This window comes from Chrysochloris asiatica, unplaced genomic scaffold (assembly GCF_000296735.1).
Source record: "Chrysochloris asiatica unplaced genomic scaffold, ChrAsi1.0 scaffold00023, whole genome shotgun sequence".
NCBI lineage: Eukaryota > Metazoa > Chordata > Mammalia > Afrosoricida > Chrysochloridae > Chrysochloris > Chrysochloris asiatica.
This window is the reverse complement of record NW_006408541.1, coordinates 16,035,939-16,057,865: the sequence shown is the minus strand read 5'-3', so window position 1 is coordinate 16,057,865 and position 21,927 is coordinate 16,035,939. Positions and strand designations below refer to the sequence as shown.

At 43.8% G+C, this 21,927-nt stretch overlaps 1 protein-coding gene across 14 annotated transcripts in view; it reads right to left on the bottom strand.

The window, feature by feature from the left end:
• The window catches only part of ZMYND8 (zinc finger, MYND-type containing 8), a 134,027-nt gene that overhangs the window by 31,376 nt on the left and 80,724 nt on the right, over positions 1 to 21,927 (bottom strand). For 12 of the 14 annotated variants that reach the window (XM_006839204.1, XM_006839205.1, XM_006839208.1 and 9 more), the window contains one exon: positions 9,014 to 9,154. The exons of the other annotated variants lie outside the window; for them this stretch is intronic. In XM_006839204.1, coding sequence (XP_006839267.1) covers positions 9,014 to 9,154 — 141 coding nt within the window. The remainder of the gene's footprint in view (positions 1 to 9,013; positions 9,155 to 21,927) is intronic. 14 annotated transcript variants of the gene reach the window in all.

Below are 21,927 nucleotides of genomic sequence, written 5' to 3'. Positions count from 1 at the left end.
GAACACACACTCCGATTGGTGACCACATTCATCACCGATAAGGGGAAATGAGGGAAAAACAGCAATGAAGCTGCAAGCTAAGCACTACAACGTTCCTGGTTGGCCAGCAGTGTGGCAAGACCTGGGAACTCTTGGGCCCAGAGTCAGTGACACAGCCACAGAGGACTAGAGTGGAGAGTGAAGCATCCAGCTGATAGGAAGAGAGGGCATATGCACAAGAACACCCTCACTTGCAGATAACATCCATTTGACCTGGCTTCAACGACTAGATGACCAGAGCCAACTAGAAAGAGAAAAAGGGAAAAAAAAGAGTAATTTGATACAATTTGATGAACTCGACCTACACCTATGGATGCTCAAAAGAGGGAACAAATCCTTAAAGCAAGGATCATTCCCACCCCCTCCATACACAAAGCAGACAGGGATGGGCAACTTGGACATTGGCTACCTAAAATGGGAGGGGGGTGAAGCTACAAAGGCAAGAAGTGACTGGCTTACAAGCTTTCAAGAGGGAACCTAGATCCAGAGGGCCTGGAGGAAGGTAGAATCTCCACTGAGTAGTATCCAATTTGTCTAGGTGGGGCTGATAAAAGGAAATGCGGATGGGTCTCCTGTGATACAATAGTGAATAATTGTTATCAAGACTGATTGTGAGGATTGGAAATGTAAAGGTGGACGATTCGTAGCAAGAAGGGGAGTGATTAACTTTGCAATCTAGGAGTGGAGGTCCCTGAGACCATCAAGGGATAAGAGCAGAAAGCGGGACCCTACCAAAAAAAAAAAAAGCATTTTCTGAGGGGAGGCGGCCAAGTACTATGTCCATCAATGTCCTCACTAACATGGTTAAGAGATCCCACACAGTAGCTAGTAAAAAACTCAATATACTAGACCGGCAGTCAGCAAACTTTTTCTGTAAAGTGCCCGAGAGTTTTAGGCTTTGTGGGCCACAGAGGTTCTATTGCAAAAGTAGTTATAAAGGATATGTAAACAAATGGATGTAACTATGTTCCAATAAAACTTTATTTAAAAAAAAAACAACCACATCTAAGGGGCCAGAATTGGTGTACAGGTTACAGATGGATAACCCAAGTAATTCCTAACCTTGGCTGGACACTGAAATCACGTGTATCAAACAAAATCGATGGCCATCGAGTGGATTCAGATTCTGACAGAATGGAATTGACTCATAAGGTTTCCAAGGCGGAAATCTTTATGGAAGCAGACCGCCACATCTTTCTTCTGTGGGGCAGCAGCAGCTGGATTCCAACTGAAGACCATTTGGCCAGATTGTTGTTGTTAAGTGCCACTGAGTAGATTCCGACCTATAGCGACCCTGTATAGGGTTTCTGAGAAGCAGCTGGTGAGCTTGAACCGCCGACCTTGCAGTTCAAGCGGCTTTGCAGTCTGGCGCATTAACCCACAGCGCCATCCCAGGACTTACTACTTAATCACTGCACCATCAAAACTCCCATCTGTAGAGCTTTAAAAGTGCTGATGCGTGGGGCCCATCCCCAGAGATTCTGATTTAATTGGCCTGGAGACAGACTTGAACATCAGGTCTTTTAAATCTCCCCTCAAGGTGATTCTAACTGGCAGTGAAGGTTGAAAATTCCTATATTAAACCCATCTTCTATATGAGTAAAGAAAATCCACCATTTCCCTCCCTAAACTCTGTAATTGTTTTATTGTGGGTTGAGTGAGGGTTTACAAAGCAGATTATCAGTTCTATATAAAACACATCATAGACTTCAGTTTGTTAAAATGATTGCAATCCCTTCCTTGTACCATCAAAACTCTTGGCTATCCGTGTTAATAACCACTCTTCTAAATTTTATTGTTCATAAAAAAAGAGACTCTACATCTTGCCAAAATAATCTAGTTACCTGTATGTATCTATGTATGTCCAGAGTAAACGCAGACACTTAACTTCAGCCCCAAAATACTAAAGTCAGTATGATCCATGAGCAGGAGGAAGGAGAAGGTAAAGCATCTCACTGTACAAAGTTAAGGTCTCTGTGGTCAATAAGATCCCGTTATGCTTATTCTAACAGGAAACAGACAAAAGGCTTGGGCTGGGATCAGGTCCCAGGGAGCAGACCTTGGGGAGTTCTGCCAAATGTAATCAGTGCATTTTGACTGGCCTCTCATGTGTGGGGAGAAAAGAATGCTCCTTGGAGCTTACCAGACCTTTCGCCACTCCTGCCCTTTATATAGGGACTATCTTCAGAATCCACCCTTCCTGCCAACATTTTGAACTTTTCAGCTGATATGAAGACAGCTTAGGCTATAAATGGAAAACTGGGGATTAAAAAAAATACCCACACCAGAGGAAGCAGCACAATCTGACATCTCTGCTGGGAGCATAAATCAGAAGAACCTCTTTAGAGGGCAATTTGGCAATCTCTCTCAAAATGTCAACCGCGTGCAGCCTCTGACCCAGCGATTCCACTTCGAGGAACTGATCCTACAGATGTACTCCCACGCGTGTAAAAGGGTCTGTGTACAAAGCCACTTCCCAGCAGCTATATTTTCAGTAACAAGAAATGGGTATCAACTAAGAGTTGATAAATTGCAATTTATTGTTAAATAGAATAGACAGCAGCTGCTAAGAAAATGGGTAGATCTCAATGTGCAAAGAAAAGCTGGCCTTTCAAATGAGACATAAAATAATGGATAAATTAGCGTACTAGTGTTGGCATGGGGAGAAAAAAAGGGTGCAGGGTATAGATGCCTGTACAAGACAGCTTCAAAGAGTTCATGGAAACATCTCAGCCTTTCCTTCTATTTCTCCACAAATGTTTAAAAGCCCCCTCGTTCATTGTGGTGCGGGAAGATAAGCATTGGACTGCAAGGTTGGAGGTTCAAACTCACCAGCCGCTCCCCAGAAACCCTACGCAAGGTTACTATGAGTTGGAACTGACTCAATGGCATTTTAACAACAATTAACGTATATGTATGCTCTCTCAGGAGGTTCTCTATGACGGTGTTATTGACATTCAGACAAGCAATTCTCTGATGTGCAGAACTGGCCTATGTTTTGGAGGACAGTAAGCAGTATCCCTGCCTGAAAAACCATGGTCAGAGCTTTAGGGAAGTGATATTACATAAATAGCCTTTGTACTTTAGCATAGGAGCTCTGGTAGCATAGTGGTTACAAGTCAGGCTGCTAAGCTCAAGATCCACAGTTCGAAACCACCAGCTGTTCTGTAGAAGCAAGATGAGGCTTTCTGCTCCTGTAAAGATGTGCAGCTTCGGAAACTCTATGCAGGGTCACTATGAGTTGGAACCGACCAACAACAACTTTAGAATTGGTGATGTGTATTCATTACCTATAAAACCCAAAATAAACCTTTAAAAAGAAAAATATAAGCACTTTATTTTCAGTTAAAAATAGGAGAGAGCGATCTCGTTTGTTCTGAAGTTGTAGGCAAAATTGCAATGCACAGAATGACTTTTAACAACCACAAAACGATGGTCCTTCAAGGGAGAATCATGTAGACAGGAGGCAGGCAGATGCTATCTTATCAAAACCAAACCGGTCTTCCCACCTCACTCACTTGCTCTCTCTCTAAAGAACACACAACATCTGAGAAACCTGGGCCCCCAGCTGCACATCTGAAGTTTTCAAAGAACGCACCTGCCACGGCAGAGCTTTATGTAGAAAAAGGAGGCCGCTTGTCAGCGACGACGGAGAAATACGCAAAAAAGCTCCGGGTCTGACAATTTTCCGTTGCTCTGTCGGCATCTTCAATAGAGCATCAAGGAACATTTTTTGCCACTAATAGGACTATTGAACTGCTGAGTTTGTTCAGCCCAAGTAAACACCTCCCAAGAGATAAGAGGAGATGGGATTACCAGAGAAAGTAAACAGGCATCTTGAGAAAGAAGAATTTGGTCCTCTTCTCTCCTCTCACAAATTCATTCTTATTTATGACTTATTTAGAATGAGTCACAGAGGAAGCTCCCATAATAAATACTGGGGCTTAGCTCCCTGTTGTGGGAGGAAGACACCAACAAGGGAATGGGGGGCTGGTCAGTCAGCCTGCAGAAGAATCAGGTCTCTTAATAAACCTTCCGTCCACCCCGTGGCTGCTGCCATTCCAACTCATGACAACAGCATGTCATTGAGCTAAGTCACCCACTGACCGACCACTCAGGGGCTTTTTATATTTTTTTCGTTGAGGGCCCAAGTAGGGTTATTTTTTGTGTCTGTTTTTTATGTACTTACTTTTAAATGAATCAAACTGCTAATTTTGAAAAATCAGATTTCATAATCAAAATCTAGATTTTACTTTCTTGTAAATTCAACGTTTGTGAAAACAAATTAGGAGGGAGCAGCTTCCTTTAAAAAGCCCACTCTGTCCTCCCTAATGTCACCCATTCCGAATCCACACTCATCTCACCCACCTAGCCCCCTGTAGCTGGGCCAATTTATTATCCATCAAGAACAGGAGGCTCAGGGCTTCAAAAGTCTTAATGAGGTCCTGGCAAGAAGCATTTCAAGTCTTTTCTCCTGGGTCAAGAGGCCAAGCTTCCAAGTCAGACACATCTGAGTTTTAGGAAAGTCAATTTGCTTCTCTGGGCCTCAGTTCTGTAAACGGGGCTATTATCTACCTTGAAGATTGCTGAATTTTGTTTTAATGTTGTAGACAGTAAGACTCACTTTGATGGGTGTGCAGTTCGAGCTTTAACACGTGCACAGACCCACAGCTTCCTCCAACAGGAAACAGAACAATCCCATCCCCTAAAAAATCCTCCTGGTGCTTGGTTATCAAGCGCCCCCCTCACTCCAACCCATAATATGCACTGATCTGCTTCCTCTCTCTCTAATTTGCTGTTTCAATGTTCTGGGGTTTTGTTTTGTTTCTTAAATGAGAAAGTGTTTTGTCGGTGAGAATAATTCCATCATTACCCCAGGCAATCTGGTCTTTCTGCAACTAGTTCCATGAACCACAGACCAGATCCCATCTTGCAGCTGCGCAGTTTTACCATTTCCCTCCACTTTCCAGGCTTTTCTATCCACCAAGGATCCTTCCATCCATCATTAGCTGATCCTTCATTGTTGTTGTTGTTGTTAAGTGCCGTGGAGTCGGTTCCGACTCATAGCGACCCTGCACAGGGTTTCCGAGGCTGTAAATCTTTACGGGAGCAGAACGCCTCATCTTTCTCCTGCGGAACCGCTGGTAGTTTCGAACTGCTGACCTTACAGTTCACAGCCCGATTCATAACCACTACGCTACCAGAGCTCCTTCATTAGGTAATGAAATTCCATACTACAAGGCTTTCATTCCTGTTGACTGAAATGAGGAGTGTGTGCAGGGAAATCAAAGTGCTACCAAGGAACTCAGACTCCATGGCCCCCCGCCCACACACTGAGGACACATGGCAGGAAGAACTCTTCATGCCTGCAATGTGCCAAGCTGACCCAAGCAACCCACGGTGTCCTAAGGGTGCTCAAACGCCATGAAAACGCCGCCACGGTGAAAATGCCGCCACCGAGCAGTTCTTCAGGGGAAAGCAGGTGTGAGAACAGTGAGTGTTCCCAGGAATCCAAAGAGGGGGATTCCTGCCAGGTCAATCAAGTCCAATCCACCTCAACTGCCCAGCTGGGCAGCTAACAGGTGAGAGTCCTTGATCCATTAGCCCACAGTCCTGCCACCTTAACCCTCTTCCCTCCGGATCACGTTTCTCCAGCTAAAAATGGCGCTGCATACGAGATGACCTCTGGGGGTCCACACAGGTGGCCACACCTCCCTTCCGGAACACTTTATATTGCCTTCTTTTTCTCTTCCTGATCTCCACAGGGTCCCAAAGCAGTTCTGCTGGGGTGCTATAGGATAAAGCACTGTGTCAGTTTGAGCTGCAAGGTCGGAGGTTCAAACCCACCAGTCCCTCCTCGGAAACCCTATACAGGGTGGCTGAGTGGGAACTGACTTGATGGCACTTAACAACATTAAAGGTCCCTGGTAACGTAGCAGATTATGAGCTGGGCTGCTAAATGCAAGGTGTGCAGTTGGCATCTATCATTCGCTCCTTGGGAGAAAGATGAAGCTTTTTGCTCCCATAAAGACTTACAGCTTCAGAAACCCTAATAGGAAGGTTGTAAGTTGAAACCATCTCCATGGAACATCACCACCACCATCACCACAGATCTCAAAGCCCTAACATTTTTCATGATGCTCTAGGCCAGGGACAAGACAAAACCTCATGGACACTACTATTTTCACTACTATTTTCACACACAGTAATTGTTTTATAAGGCTGTTGCAGTCCTATGCTCTGTAACTTCTACTCACCATTTACTATGGTGCTGATGGTGGTGATGTACCGTGGAGTCCGATCCGACTCATAGTGACCCTGCACAGGGTTTCCAAAGCTGTAAATCTTTACGGGAGCAGAAAGCCTCATCTTTCTCCCACAAAACAGCTGGTAGTTTCAAACTGCTGACCCTGGAGTTAGCTGCTACCAGGGACGCTTGTTGAACTGCCGCCCTTGCAGCTCAAACTGACAACGATGCTTTATCCTAGAGCACCACAGAACTGCTTGGGGTTAGCAGCCCAACTTGAAACCACTGTGCGACCAAAGCTCCTTTTATTTACTAATGTTGTTGTTGTTAAGTGCCATCAGTTCTGATCCACAGCAACCCTGTATAGGATTTCTGAGGAGCAGCCGGTGAGCTTGAACTGCAGTTCAAACAGCTTTGCAGTCTGGCGCATGAACCCACAGCGCCACACCAGGACTCTTTATTTACTAAGAGAACTCCAAAAAATGTCTTCAGGCACTGTCCAGAGTACCCTGGAGTTGACAGTCACCTCCCTAAACCAATCCCACGTATGATCAATAGTCTCCAAACTACACCTCCTGCCGCCATCTGCCCAGGCTCCCTGGTTCACACCTCCACCTGCTCACCAGATGGGTCCTACATTGGAGTCTCCCAGCAACTCAAACTTGTAGATTCTAAAACTGATCTCTTGACACCCACTCTACCACCACACACATATTCTATCTAGCCCACTCCCAGCTCAATCATCAGTGCTTTCCTCTGTCTCCTTACCATACCAAGTTAGTTCTGACCTTAGGGCCTTTTTCAACCTCTTGGTCCTTCCTTCTAGGATGGTCTTCCTACAAATACTGGCATGGTCGGTTTCTTAGTATCATGCAAATCTCTGTTCAAATATCTTCAAAGAGGCCCTCCCAGACCCCTCCATACAACTGAATCACAGGTTCCACCTCCAGCCTGCCTTTCATTCTCCATGTGTCAAATACCTTTTACCATAGCAGCAGCATCACCATGGTAACTACCTAGTTCATTTCCTGTGATCATGGTCTCTTCCAGTCTAGAACCTAAGTTCAAGAAAAGCACAGTCCTTAGATGAGTTTCTCACCACGTTTACACAACCCCCTATTCCCCCCACACACCCCTAAACCAAGAGCACAAAAACAGCTGCTCAATAAAAGTGGGGGTCATGGAATATATCTTCAGATAACACCTGTAGTTAGTACTTAATATTTCCAGTACCAATTTATAATGGAGTCTTTGGCGTAAAGCAGTATTTTTAAAGCTACCAACTAAAGCTCAACAAGTTAAAAAAATACTAATTCAGGGTTTGAAGTCCAGCATTTAAATAAAGAAGAGACTCAAGAAAATAGTCTGAGTAACAGGACACAGAAAGATACAGAATGACACATGAAACTTGTTTCCACTGTTCATATGCATTATGCGTCAGATATGGTGGGTTTGGTCCCTGACCCATGCAGTGAAGAAACTACTGAAATACAGTCAGACACGTTTGTGTGATTCCTGTTGTTGTTAAATGCTTTCAAGTCGGTTTCAACCCATAGCGACCCTGTATGGGGTTTCCAAGCGGCAGCTGGTGAGCTTGACCCTTGTAGTTCACACCAACTTTGCAGTCCAGCGCGTGAACCCACAGCGCCACGCCAGGACTCCACTAAGGACTCCTAGCACACAAAGTTACGTTTATACTGTATTTCAGTCTACTGTCATTAACTACCATCGAGTCAGCTCTGACTCATAGGCACTTGAGTAAAGTGTCTCAGAGATGCTGCTGGTGGATTTCAACTGTCGACCCTTCAGTTCAAACGGAACTTATGGTCTGGTCTTTATCCTGTAGTCTACTCCTCAGTGTGTTATTGTTGTTGTTGTGAAGTGCCATCGAGTCGATTCCAACGCATACTGACCCTGTATAGGGTTTCAAAGGAGCAGCTGGTAAGCTTGAACCACCGACCTTGCAGTTCAAATGCTCTGGCGCATTAACCCACAGCGCCACACCAGGCCTCCACTCAGTGTGTAGTAACAGCATTATTAAAAGTCTGCAGTACTGTGATACTGACCCAACTGTGGCTGTCAAGGAGTGACAGACTTGTATGATACAATGGTACTGCAACCTTCAGTTTAGGGAAGGGGGAAAAAAAAAGGCAATATCTGGGAAGCGCAATAAAGCTAAACACAGTAAAACAAGATGTATACGTACATATGCATATGTGAGAACTGGGTTCACTCCTCAAGGGCAATTCAGTTTGCAGTGGCCTAGGGTGCTTCAAGAGAAAGCAACTTTGGATATGGACTAGCCCCAGAAAATTGCTTGTTGTTGTGAAGTGCCGTTGTTGTGAAGTGCCGTGGAGTCAGTTCCAACCCATTGTAACCCTGTATGGGGTTTCCGAGGAGCAGCTGGTGCGCTTGAATCACCAACCTTGCAGTTCAAACTGCTTTGCATTCTGGCGCATTAACCCACAGCACTACACCAGGACTCCAGAGAAAATTGCTTACTTGAAACCCTATACAGGGTCGCTATGGGTTGGAATCGACTCGATGCCACTTAACAACAACAACCTGATAGTCATCTCTCTTCACCTCCATCCACTGCACTTCTACCATTTTTTGCTGAGTAAAAGAGCTCAAAGGTGAAGAACCACGCCACCAAAAGAGGACATCGCAACTTGCAAAAATATTCGTAGTTAGCACAAAGACACACTTCTAAAAATTCTGACTGACCAAGGTTAAGATTCAGGATACTTCCAGTGGTGGGTGTCTTGTCTGCTTTCGTTGTGATTGGCGTTGACGCTTGGGGAGAAAACGGCTTTGGGCTGCCAGATAAACTCCCTGCTTGGCCTGTCTTCATGGAGGCTGGTGAAGCTGGGGAAACAAACACATACTGTTAAAAGCCAGATTCACAAATAAACACAATTTTTAGGTGTAGGAGAAGGGAAGAAGGGAGAAGTTGGAAAATTGCATTTGATTTCTCCAAGCCAACGTGGCGTTACAGATTGAGGTAGGGAGGGCAGAGTTAACCCTTTATTTTAAACAAAGCGCTTTAATCCCATATTAAACCATTAAAGCCACAGAGGAAGAAGAACTCCCCAGTTATTCTAGTCAACACAAAGCTCTACGGCAAATCAGTTAAGCTGCCTTTGAAATTGGTTTGGCCTTTTCACCGTGTAAATCTCAAATGGCAATGTAGCCAGACCCTCACCACTACGTCCAGATGCCCAAACGGGCACCAGACTTACAAATGGCATTTCATCTGTTTGTGGGAAGAGGCAGGGGCCAACTCACACCCAGCCACTTGCACCTGCTTGCCACTAGGGAAATTCCCAGCTTCTGATTTCAAAGGTCCTTCATTTCTTGCTCGCTCCAGTGCTGAATGAAGCCAAACATAGTAGCAGACGGGCACGGGAGAAGCTGGTAATCTCCCTACTACTGGGTTCCAAACGTTTATGAAAAGGAGTTGTACCTATTATGCCTGAGGTTTTAAAAAAAATAATCTCTTAAAACTCACCTACATACAGCTCCTCCTGAGCCTTGGTGGTTATGTGTTGTGGAGTCAGTTCCAACTCACAGCAACCCTGTACGGAGTTTCCGAGGCTGTAAATCTTTACAGAAGCTGAAAGCCTCATCTTTCTCCAGCAGAACTGGTAGTTTCGAACTACTAACCTAAAGGTTCACAGCCTGATTTGTAACCACTACGCTACCAGAGCTCTCCCTACATACAGCTCCTCCTGAGCCTTATGGAGCCCTAATGACAAAGAGGTTAAAACGCGTGGCTGCTAATCAGAAGGTCAGCGATTCAAGCACACCAGCCGCTGGATGCTACCAGTCTCCTTCTATTGAGGTGAAAGCCTTGGGAACCCTCTGAGGTGATTCTGCCCTATCCTATAGGGCCGCTGAGACTCAAAACTCAACTCACCAAGTTTCTGTTTCCCTCACACTCATTTCACTGGAGGGTTTGGAGAGAGAGCAAAAAGCCAAACCATGTTTTTAACAAGTTGCTGCTGTTGTAATGTGTCGTCAAGTCGGTTCCGACCCACAGCCATCCTGCATAGGGTTTCCATGGAGCGGCTCTTGAACCTGAATCTCAGACCTTGCGGCTCAAGCTGACGTTATAGTCAACGCCTTACCCACAGCGCCACGCCAGGAGTCCATATTTAACAAGATGCAGTATTAAGATGAGCCCAGGAAGCCCTCCTAAAGAGGCTGATATGATACACCTAAATACTAAATTAAAGCACAGCTACTCTTAGGAGTCCTGGTGTGGCGCTGTGGATTAATGTGATAGAATACAAAGTCGGTTTTAACCACAAGGTCGGCAGTTCAAGCTCACCAGCTGCTTCTTGGAAACTCAATGCAGGGTTGTTAATGGGTTGGAATAGACTTGCCAGCACTTAGCAACACCAACAACTATTAGGACTAACAGAATGCCTGAGCCACAGCGGACATACAACATACTCTCCTCAAACTGGGTTGCTTTTATGGGTACTCTACCTGCTGTCAGTTGGTACAAGAGTAAGAGCTTGCATACTGCTGTGATACTAGTGTTTCAAGTACCAATTGGGTCACCAACAGTGGACAGGTTTCAGCAGAACTTCTGGACTAAGAGTCTAGGAAGAAAGTTAGCCAATGGAATCCTTTCAGACAACAATTTGATTGGTTTGGATGGGCTATCACTGGCCCTCCAGCTTTACCAGGCATGATGTCCTTCTCCAGGGACTGGTCCTTCTAGACATATCCAAAGTATGTGAGATGAATTCTCACCATATTGTGTCTAAGGTGCATTATGGTTGTAATTCTTCCAGGACAGATTTGTTTGTTCTTCCGGCAGTCCGTGGTACTTTCAACATCCTTCACTAACATCATAATTCAAATGCATCAATTCTCCTCTCGTGTTTCTTATTCATGTACAACTACTACAGGAATAAAAATACCATGGTTTGGGTCAGGTGCACTTTAGTGTCCTCAGAGTGACATCTTTGCTATTGAACACTTCAACAAGGCACATTCGCCTAATACAATACATTATTTAATTTCTTGACTGCTGCTTCATGAGAATTATGGTGGATCCAAGCAAAACGAGGTCTCTGATAACTTCAATCTTTTCTCCATCCATTATGATGCTATTTATTAGTCCAGTGGGTTTTGTTGTCTTTACATTGAGGTGTTTGTAACCCATACTGAAAGCTGTGGTCTTTTACATCAGTAAGTATTTTAATGCCTCTTCATTTTCAGCAAACAAGGTTGTATCATCTGCACATCAAAGATTGTTAATGAGTCTTCCTCCAACCCAAATGTCACTTTCTTCTTCATATAATCCAGCTTCTTGGATTATTTGTCAGCACACAGATTGAATAAATATAGTGAAAGAATACAACCCTGGCACACATCTTTCCTAATTTTAAACCACTCGGTGTTCCCTTGTTATATTCAAACAACTGCCTCTTGGTCTATGTGCAAGTTTCCTCAAGAGCACAATTAAGTGTTATGGAATACTCCTTCTCCATAATGTTGTCCATAGCTTATCATGATCCACACAATCTAAAGGTTTTGCACAGTCAATAAAGAATGATAAACATCTTTGTGGTGTTCTATGCTTTCAACAAAGATCCATCTGACACCAGCAATGATATCTACTTCCATGTTCTCTTCTGAATCCAGCTTGAATTTCTGGCAGCTCCCTGTTGATAAACTGCTTGAGTTATCTTCAGCAAAATTTTATTTACATGTGATATTAATGCTATTGTTTGATGATTTCCATATTCCATTGTGTCATCTCTCTTTGGAGCGGACACAAATATGAGTATCTTCCAATTGGCTGACCAGGTATCTGTCTTACAAATTTCTTGGTTTAGAAGACTGAGTGGTTTCAAGGTTGTATCAGTTTTCAATTTGAAAGATTTCAATTTGTCTTCCATCAATTCCTCGAGTCTTGGTTTTCACCACTGCCTAGAGCGCAGCTTATACTTCTTCCTTCAACAGCAATGGTTTTCGATTATATGCCACCTCTCAAATAGTTGAGCATCCACCGATGCTCTTTGGTACAATGAGGCTGTTTATTTCCTCCATTCCATCTTCTTCTGGACTGCAGGTGTAGTGCTGCAGGATAAGCACTCAACTGCTACCCACAAGCTCAGTGGTTCAGACCCACCAGTTAGTTGATCCTTGGAAACCCTAAAGAGGGTCACTATGAGTCAGAATCAATTTGATGACACGAACAACGACATCTTCTTTTGATGTTTCCTATGTCGTTCAATTATTTTGTCCCATAACTCAATACTGCAACTTGGGACTTGAAATTTTTCTCCAGAAATGCTGTATATAGTCTTCCCTTGATTTCCTAACACCAGGATCCACAAGCATTTAATGTATGGGTTGCAGGCCACACCCTACAGGAAATGTTCTTTCAATCGATTGAAAAGTGATTATATTATATTAGATCTCAGAATGGGAGACTGGTGTATCTCAACTGCTAAACCACTGGAGAATCATACTGGCCCAGTCAAGCTGACACAAAACCTTGACTCTCACAGAAGCAGACATGCGATCTTAGTTAGGTACAGCAAATGAAAGCAGATCAGGGACCATTTCATTCTACTGTACAACTGATTGCCATGAGTCATAGTCAGCTCAGCTGAAGTCAACAACATAAGTATTAGTACCACTAGTATTAAACAGCAAGCAGAATTAAAGTGCTTCTTAGACAAGATTAAAGATGATTGGCTGGTTGGTTGCCTGCCACTGAGCCGACTCATAGTGACCCTGTACAGGGTTTCCGAGGCTGAAACTCTTTATAGGAGCAGAAAAACTCCTATTTCTCCCTTGGAGTGACCGGTAGATTTGAACTGCTGACCTTGAGATTAGAAGCCCAGCTCTCAATCCACTACACTACCAAGGCTTCTTGCATAAAGGCAGTTAAAAAGATTTTAATACTACAAATAGAAACCTTTACCATTAAGCATTCGTAAACATTCATTTATTAATGTTATTAATACTTTCAAAAGGAATTTCCGGTGGCTCAAAATAGCCCTGTAATGGATTCCCCATAAAGATTAAAAATCAAGATATTTTACATTATCTTCTCTTAAAGAAATTAGCATGTTAAGTCTAGCATAAAAGACCTTATCATATTATCTTTTCAAAAGCACTTCTTGAGACTTGCAAGGAATTTTAACAGGAATGCCTAACTCTAAGTGGCAAGAGGAATGAAAATCCACCAAAGATACTGCACACAGAACTCAATCAGGGGAATCCACTTTCCCTCCCTAACAGGTCAAGTTGCAAAAGCAAAAAACAGGAGAGGCTGGAGAGCAGTTTAGCACAGACTTGCCCACTCATGATATAACTTTTAACAGGAACACAGACAAAGTCAAAAAATTAGTGGAAATTTTCTATTCTCTTTTAATTCCATTCTGAAGAACTTTCTGAAGCTCCCTCTTCTGTATACTGGAGCACTGTGGGATAGGCACCGGACTGCTAACCACAAGGTCATCAGTTCAAATCCCCCCACCCCAACTGCTCCTCAGTAGAAAGATGAGGCTTTCCACAAAAATTTAAAGCCTCAGAAACACTCACAAGGTCACTATGAGTTGGAACCCAGGCAACATCACTTAACACCAACAACATACATACACACATTCTGATTACATGCCATTGAGTCTGTTCTGACTCATGGTGGTGGCTAGTGGTTATGTCCCAAGGAGTCGGTTCCAATTCATAGTGACCCTACACAGGGTTTCCAAGGCTATAAATCTTTACAGTAGCAGAAAGCCTCACCTTTCCACTGCTGAGCATCTGGCAGCCCTGTTCCCAACCACTATGCTACCAGAGCACAGTGACCCTGATGGTGTTTCGGAGGCTTTGAAGTCTTTGAGGGAGCAGATGACTTCATCTTTTTCCCACAGTGTGCTCCTCACTACAAATTGTTGTTAAGTGCTGCTGAGTCAGTTCCAACTCACAGTGACTTTCAAGTAGCAGCTGGTGAGTTTGAACAACCAACCTTGTGGTTCAGTGCTTTATCCCACGCGCCACACCAGGCCTCCCACTACTAATTGGTGGTTATGTGCCATGGAGTCCATTCCGACTCATAGCGACCCTGTACAGGGTTTCTGAGGCTGTAAATCTTTACGGGAGCAGAAAGCCTCATCTTTCTCCCACAGAACAGCTGGTAGTTTCGAACTGCTGACTTTGAGGTTAACAGCCCAATTCGTAACCACTACATGGGAAAAATCCTCTTTCACCCCCACATATCCCAGCACTCTGGGAAGAGGAGTGAGGAATTATGATTCTTACTCAGTTTCTTCTACTTTCCTGGTGTGGGTCAGACTGCAAGGTCAGTTTGAACGGCAAGGTCAGCGGTTCAAGCTCACCAGCCACTCCTCGGAAACCCTATACAGAGCTGCTATGGGTCAGAACAGACTCTACGGTACTTAACAACAACAATAAAACTTTGGAAACAACGTGACTGTTCAAAGGGCTGACCTCCTTGCTCAACTGCTGGTGGCACCAAGCGGACAGGAGCTCGGCAGCCGGAGTATACCGCATGGCCCATGATGGAAAGTGAACATTCGATTCATATGGTAGGGGGCCTCCAGATAAATGATAAGTCAGAGGGTTATTTCGAGGGTTATTTACAAACCTCGAAAAATAGTCACAACATAAACACCCAACCCGCTGCTGAATATTTGATTCCACTTCATAGCAACTATATAGGACATCACAGAACTGCCCTATAGGGTTTCCAAGGCTGTAAATCTTTCACCCGAGAAGCGGCTTGGGGTTTAAACTGCCAAGTTTGAGGTTAGCAACCTAGAGCTTAACCCGCTGGTATCTATAATACAAGGTCAAGTTAAAAAAAGAAATCTAACCCATCTGTGACAAATGAGAGATTCATAAGCGAAGCACCTCGCAGATGCATGTTACGCTTCATAGAAACGATTCTGTTTTCATTTCGGCCACTATGTACAAGTTGGAGTTGGTCTCCACTAAAGGGATCTAGACTTCATAAACCTGGCCACACTGAGCACACCATCCTACTTGGCAAGAACCAGGAGGAGAAAAGACAAGCAGTCAGTACCATTTAGAATGTTCTAAATGCCACTGGGCTGTATGCTTTAAATGGGTTCCGTTTCTGTTACCTGGCTTTTAACCTCAATGACCGAGTCCAACATCTTTACCAGCGGTTTTCAACCAGTGGTGATCCATTCCCCAGGAAATATTTGGTGGTACTGCAGGCAGAACCACACAGTTGGCAGTTCAAACCCACCAGCCATTCCTCAGAAGCCCTACACAGGGTCACCATGAGTAGGAATCAACTTGAGAGCATTTAACAACACCAGCCATACTTGAGTAAAGCCAGATTCAGCCTATGAATCACAGGGCAGACCCCGAGCAGAGAGAATGAACTTGTCCACAGGATCATTAGTAGGGGCGTAACCTCAGTGGCAGAGCATTTGACTGCACAGTATCAACAGTGACAATGCTGGAAAACTTTAAACACTGAGATGTAGGCATGTTTGTACTATAGCAACAGTAATAGCTTATATGTTGTTATTGCTAAGTGTCTTCAGGTCAGTTCGAACTCGGAGCGACCCCATATAGGGTTTCTAAGGAGAGACTGATGGGTTTAAACTGCCGAGCTTGTGGTTAGCAGTCCGGTGCTTATTCTACAGAGCCACACCAGGCCTGGATTACGCTGGAAATGCCTCTGAGTCGGTACCGACCCATAACAACCCTATATAAGGTTTCCGAGGAGCGGCTGGTTGAGCTAGAACCACCAACCTTGCAGTTCAAAGCAACCTTGCACTCCAGCACATTAACCCACAGCGCCACATCAGGACTCCAGGACTGGATTATGGTGGTGGTGGTTATGTGCCGTGGAGTTGGTTCCGACTCACAGTGACCCTGTACAGGATTTCCGAGGCTGTAAATCTTTATGGGAGCAGAAAGCCTCATTTTTCTCCCACGGAACAGTTGGTAGTTTTGAACTGCTGACCTTACAGTTCACAGCCCGATTCATAACCACTACGCTACCAGAGCTCCTTAGGACTGGATTATAGTTAGCACCTTTTGCAATGAAATATAAAAACAAAACACACAGCCTCTGACGCATGGGTTCAGAGGAGAACTGTGCTCCGTAGGGTTTCCAAGGGCTGGTTTTGATTTTAAACAGGCTGCCAAGCCTCTTTCAAGGGATCTCTGGGTGAACTTGAACCACCAACCACACAGTTAGCAGCTAAGCATGTTAACCATTCAAAATGGAATGCAAAGGTGGAGGGAGGGACTTCATCCGCCCTATGGGTTAATGCACTGGACTGCAAGGTCACTTTGAACAGCAAGGTTGGAGGTTTAAGCTCATCAGCCGCTCCTCGGAAACCCTATGCTGGATGGCCGTCAGTCAGAAACGACTCGATGGCACTTAACAACAAAAACCCGTTATCAGAAGGGCCCGATCCTGCAGAAGGGCATCACATCGTTTGGGAAAGTTTTACACACACACACACAGGCACACATATGTGTGTGGTGGGTCATAAGGAGATACTTGCGTATTTCTGCTGTACTTAATCTCAGTCCCAACGATACACACCAAACATCTCATCTCATTTCTGGAAAGTGAGTTTTCTTAAACTGGCCTACTTCCCAACTCATTTCCATACCTACCTGATGCCTACAAGCATGAGTTATAACTTAATTATATGATTTATAAACCAAACTAGGAAGAGATGCTAGAACCACTGTCTAAGGGTTACCATGGTTACCCAAAGTAGGTGGGATTATCTTGGACTTTAGTTTCTGTAGTTGACACTGTTTATGACATATACATATTGATTTACAATAACAAAGAGGTATATGAAAAAGATTTCATCCCTCTAAACAGTCATTCATATGGAGACAGAAGGTCAAAAGAACATTAACTTGGAGCTGGTGAATGCCTCTCAGTTAATACGTATCCATGACTTAAATCAGGACCCCAAAGCAAATAAATATTGGCCAAGATATCAATACCAATTGGGAGGCTACAGGCACGAGGACACCTGGTATGAGCTCTGGAAGACAAGCATAATGGGTGGGTTACAAGTTGGGATACTAAACCACAAGGTCTGCAGTCTGAAACTACTAGCTGCTTTGAGGGAGAAAGATAAAGCTTTCTGCTCCCATAAGCATGGTAGGATGAGTACTGGATTGTTCACCACAAAGTTGGCAGTTCAAACCCACAGTTGCTCCTCAGAAACCCTATCCAGGATCACTATGAGTCAGAACTGACTCCATGGCACATAACAAGTCACTTTGGCCACTAAGACAGCGGGGTTCCACGATGCCAAGATAACAGGCTTCTGGGGAAGAGAAACAAAAGCTAAATCAAGTTCTAAGGTTATGAGCTCTTCTACCTCTGAGACAAAAGGAAGGTTTCTAAACACTCATAAAGGTTTTATTTTCATAGCTTACAAATCCCAATCGGCTGCTGTACACTGCCGGTTACAAAATCGTTCAGTGTTTTAATGACTTACATGATTTTTCCATCAAATGAGATTTTCTGGACAGAACAGTAGCAAAATTAAATCTCATCTCTAGTAGATGAGGGGGCTTCCAAAAGTTCATTAGCAAATGGAACTAAGAGATCATGGAAATTTTCCACAAACTTTTGAAGCCCCCTGTCTTAGCCCTGATTATGAGTCATTTCAACATACACAGAATTTTTACACATAACACATGGCTGCTACATTTGCTTTCCAGGCTCTCTTACCATTTATGTAAACATGCTATGCTAATTTTCTACAATAAAAAGTAACACAAAAAAACTGGCAAAGTGGTGCTAATAAAAACCTCCTGGGGGCAGGGAAAGGCTGGCAAACAAATTTAGGCAACATGTTTGCATAAATAGTACAGTATTCCACCACTCCTCATAGTAAATGTTATTATCTGTGCGACCAGCAGAGGGCAGAATGGTGTAGTGAAAAGCAAACAGACCTGCATACAGAGTCACCTCCCTTATAAACTGCAGACCTCAGTTTCCCTTCTGGAAAATGGAGAGGCTGACTCTAGTTTCTTCCATTCGTATTCAGCTTGGAGGTGTTGGCAGCAATGGCAGTGATAGGCTGTCAGGTTACTTGTGACTCACAGCAATCCTGTATAGGGTTTTGTTGGTGTTCTTCTGTGCCATCCCCGTGTAGGGTTTCCAAGGAATGGCTGTGGGTTTGAACCACCAACCTTGCAATTAGCAAACCAGAGCTTATCCTACAGAGTTTATGGGAACAGAAAGCTTCATTTTTATCCCACAAAGCAGCTGATGGTTTCCAACTGCTGACTTCGCGGTTAGCAGCCAGGCTCCTAACTCGTTAAGCTACCAGGCCTCTGCAGGAACCTCAACGGGCCTTCTGTAAAATGGGCAGTTTGGCTCTGAGTTTCTTATATTCTTACATGGCTTACAAGTTAACCATGGTTAATGACTGGAAAGAAAATCAAAGGAAGAAGTAATGTTGTTGAAATGTGCAAATAATATGAATTGTCATTTCAGTGTCTACCGATAAAGTTTTATTAGAACATAGCTAGGTCATTTGTTTACATATTGCATATAACTGCTTTTGAGCTGCAAGAGCAGCAGTGAATAATTGAACAGAGAGAGACTCACAAAGCCTAAAATATTCACTATCTGATCCCTTATAGAAAAAGGAGCAATTCACAAGATTAAATTGATTTTGAATTTCACCTCTCCCTTCTCGAAGTCAACTGCTGTCGTTCTAACTCGTGGTTAACAACATGACCCCAACACATACTTGCAAAAGATAATTATGCTTTGGGAAAGGGTCTTTTTAAATCTAGTGAAATCAGGAGTCCACTATCGTATTATATAAAAATCCATAGAAGTGAAAAGGACTGTTCTGGTTCTCTGTACCTCCAAGGGGAAGAGAGACGCTAAATTATACACACTAGTCATAGTCATGTTCTCATATTCCTATAGGACACTATTTTATGAAATGTGGCATACGAGACCCAATGGGGTTCACAGAGCCTGTTTTACTTTACTACTTAGATCAATTTCATACTGCTGTTGTTAAGTGCCATCTAGTTAATTACAACTCGAGTCGGTTAGGGTTCCGACTCTTTATTGGGTTTCCTAGGGGAGGATGGTGAATTTGAATCACCGACTTTGTGGTTCAAGCCAACCTTCCAATCGAGTGCTTACCCTACAGTGCCACACCAGGACTCAGTTTCAGTATATTATAAAAAAGCCCAATAAGCAATCTTAATGTTTGAAATGAAGCTAAATTGCAGATTTAATATGTAAGTATGTGATAAAATACCACAAACTCATCACCACCTTGAGTGGATTCCACCTCAGAGCAATCCGAAAGAACAGATTAAAAATGCTCTGTAGCGTTCCCGATACAGCAGCAGACAATCTCATCTTTCTCCCAAGGAGCAGACAGTGGGTTTGAACCACCGACCGACCACACACTTAGCAGCCAAATGTTCCACCCCCTGTACCACCAGACCTCATTAACTGGTACTAGAATATGGTGATGAAAATTCCGATAGCAGTTAAGGTACAAGACTGCTGTCATGTTTAAGTAAAACACTCGTAAACATCATGCTCTATATGGGAACCAAAAGGCTGGGGTCCAGGAGGAAGGAGTCTGTGTGATTATGTTCCATGACAAAAAAAAAAAAAGAGAGAGAGAAAGATTTGGGGGAGGGACCTACTACCACCAATAAGTAAGAGCCAGGAGTGGAGTCTTAGAGCTGGGGTCCTTGTACTGTGAAGCCCCCAGAGCCAGAAAAAGACTAATACCAAGACACATGGAGAACTCCAAAGGAAGGCTAGGCCTACAGATGATGAAAGGAATTAGAATTCCTCGACTCCTAAACTACGAGAGAATAAATTTCTATTTGTTAAAGTTAAAGCAACAAAAAAAGAACTTATAGAACTCTGGTCAGAAAACAAGGGAATAAAAGGAAAGTATTTTCCGAAACTACATAAGTATAAAACACATCAATCTTAGAACAACGTGTCAAAGCTAAAACGTTACGTATCTAGAACCAACCCTATGGCACTGAACCAGAACCAGAGAAACAGACTGCAGCCTGTATGTCAGAAGATAAAAGCCATCTTATATGGAAGCAACACGCAGAGCTATCCTGGGAACTGCCAGAAGCAGTGTTTGAAAGTAACCCAACCAAAATGGATGGGATTCTCTGAGGCAACAACTAACGAAAGTCCCCCAGTATACTTCCCTGAAACATTGTGGTCCCTTGAGAATGAACGTTTGTTCTCAAAGAACTGAAAAGAAGGAAAGAAGGGAGGAGGAAGGGAAGAGAGGTGGAAAGGAGGAGGAAATGAATGGAGACAGTATAAGAGTAGGACGAAGGAAGAAGAGACCTGAAACTGAAACGGCTATTTAAAGCTCTGTCTAAAGAAATCTAAAATGAGCACTTCAACCAGGAGATGTGCATTGCCCATCCTGCAAACTATCCTCAAGTTCTAAGATGACATTCAATAACTGAAGACTTTATGTAAAAATCCAGATTCCCTATTGCTCTGGAATAATGTTAAGATCTGAAAGGTTCCCACTCAGCAATCAGGGGCTGAAATCCTTGCTTTACAGAGCATGTACCCCTGGTTCCCCGGATCACCAGTCCCCTCCTTTCTCAGGGGTTTTCCCAGCCCAAAGCCTGGCTGCCACTTTCCTCACGCTTGCCTGCTCTTAGTGTGGAAGCTTCTCTTGTGCCCATGTCTCTCAAATGTCAAAGAACAAACTGTGAAGGGCGAATGTTCCAAGAAAAAGGAGAGTAAGTAAGCCTGTGTCCTTCTAACTCACTGCCACTAACAGGCTTTTCTCACTCAGAGATCTTCAGGCAGAGTAGAACTGTGTGGAGGACTAGCATCCTCTGAGAGGCAGATTGTGAGGGCTTTCTCCTGTGGAGCCATCCGGTGGCTTCACACTGCAGGCGGTTTTTTGTTTGTTTTGCAACGCAAGCAAGCTTAACCACTGTGCCACCAGGGTGCCTTTGTTTCCTTGTTGAAGCAAAAATAAATCTTTTATTTAACATGCAACCAAATGATGTGTGAGTTACACAAAACAATCTTTTTTCCAGGGTAGGAGTCACCATTGCCCTCTCCTCGATCCACGTTGTTGTTGCTGAGTGCCACTGAGTTGGTTACCACTCAAAGCGACCCTATATAGGGATACCAAGGAGCAGTTGGTGAGTTTGAACTGCCAACCCTGTGGGTTCAAACCGATCTTACAGTCCTTTACTAATCCTACAGCGCCACACTAGAACTCCTTGATCCACAGAGCCATGTAATTAGTACCTGCCGTGAGAAATAAGAAAGACAAAGACACAGGGAGGTATGCATGGGATGAGGGGCTAGAGGTAAACAGCGATATACACACAACCTTACAACAGAACAGTGCTCTGTGCGTAGCTACGTGAATTAAGCCAGAGATACAATGAGTGCAGGAGGAACAGTGGGATATATATATTTGTATATCCCACAAATATATGAGTTTGAAAGAGGATATTTGCACCTGAGTAGTTACATTTCCTGCAAACACAACTAGGAATCTGGTGGAGCACACGGTAGGCAAAATGATGACAAATTCCTAGATGTTATCAAACATCTTAAGGCAGTGAGTTGCTGA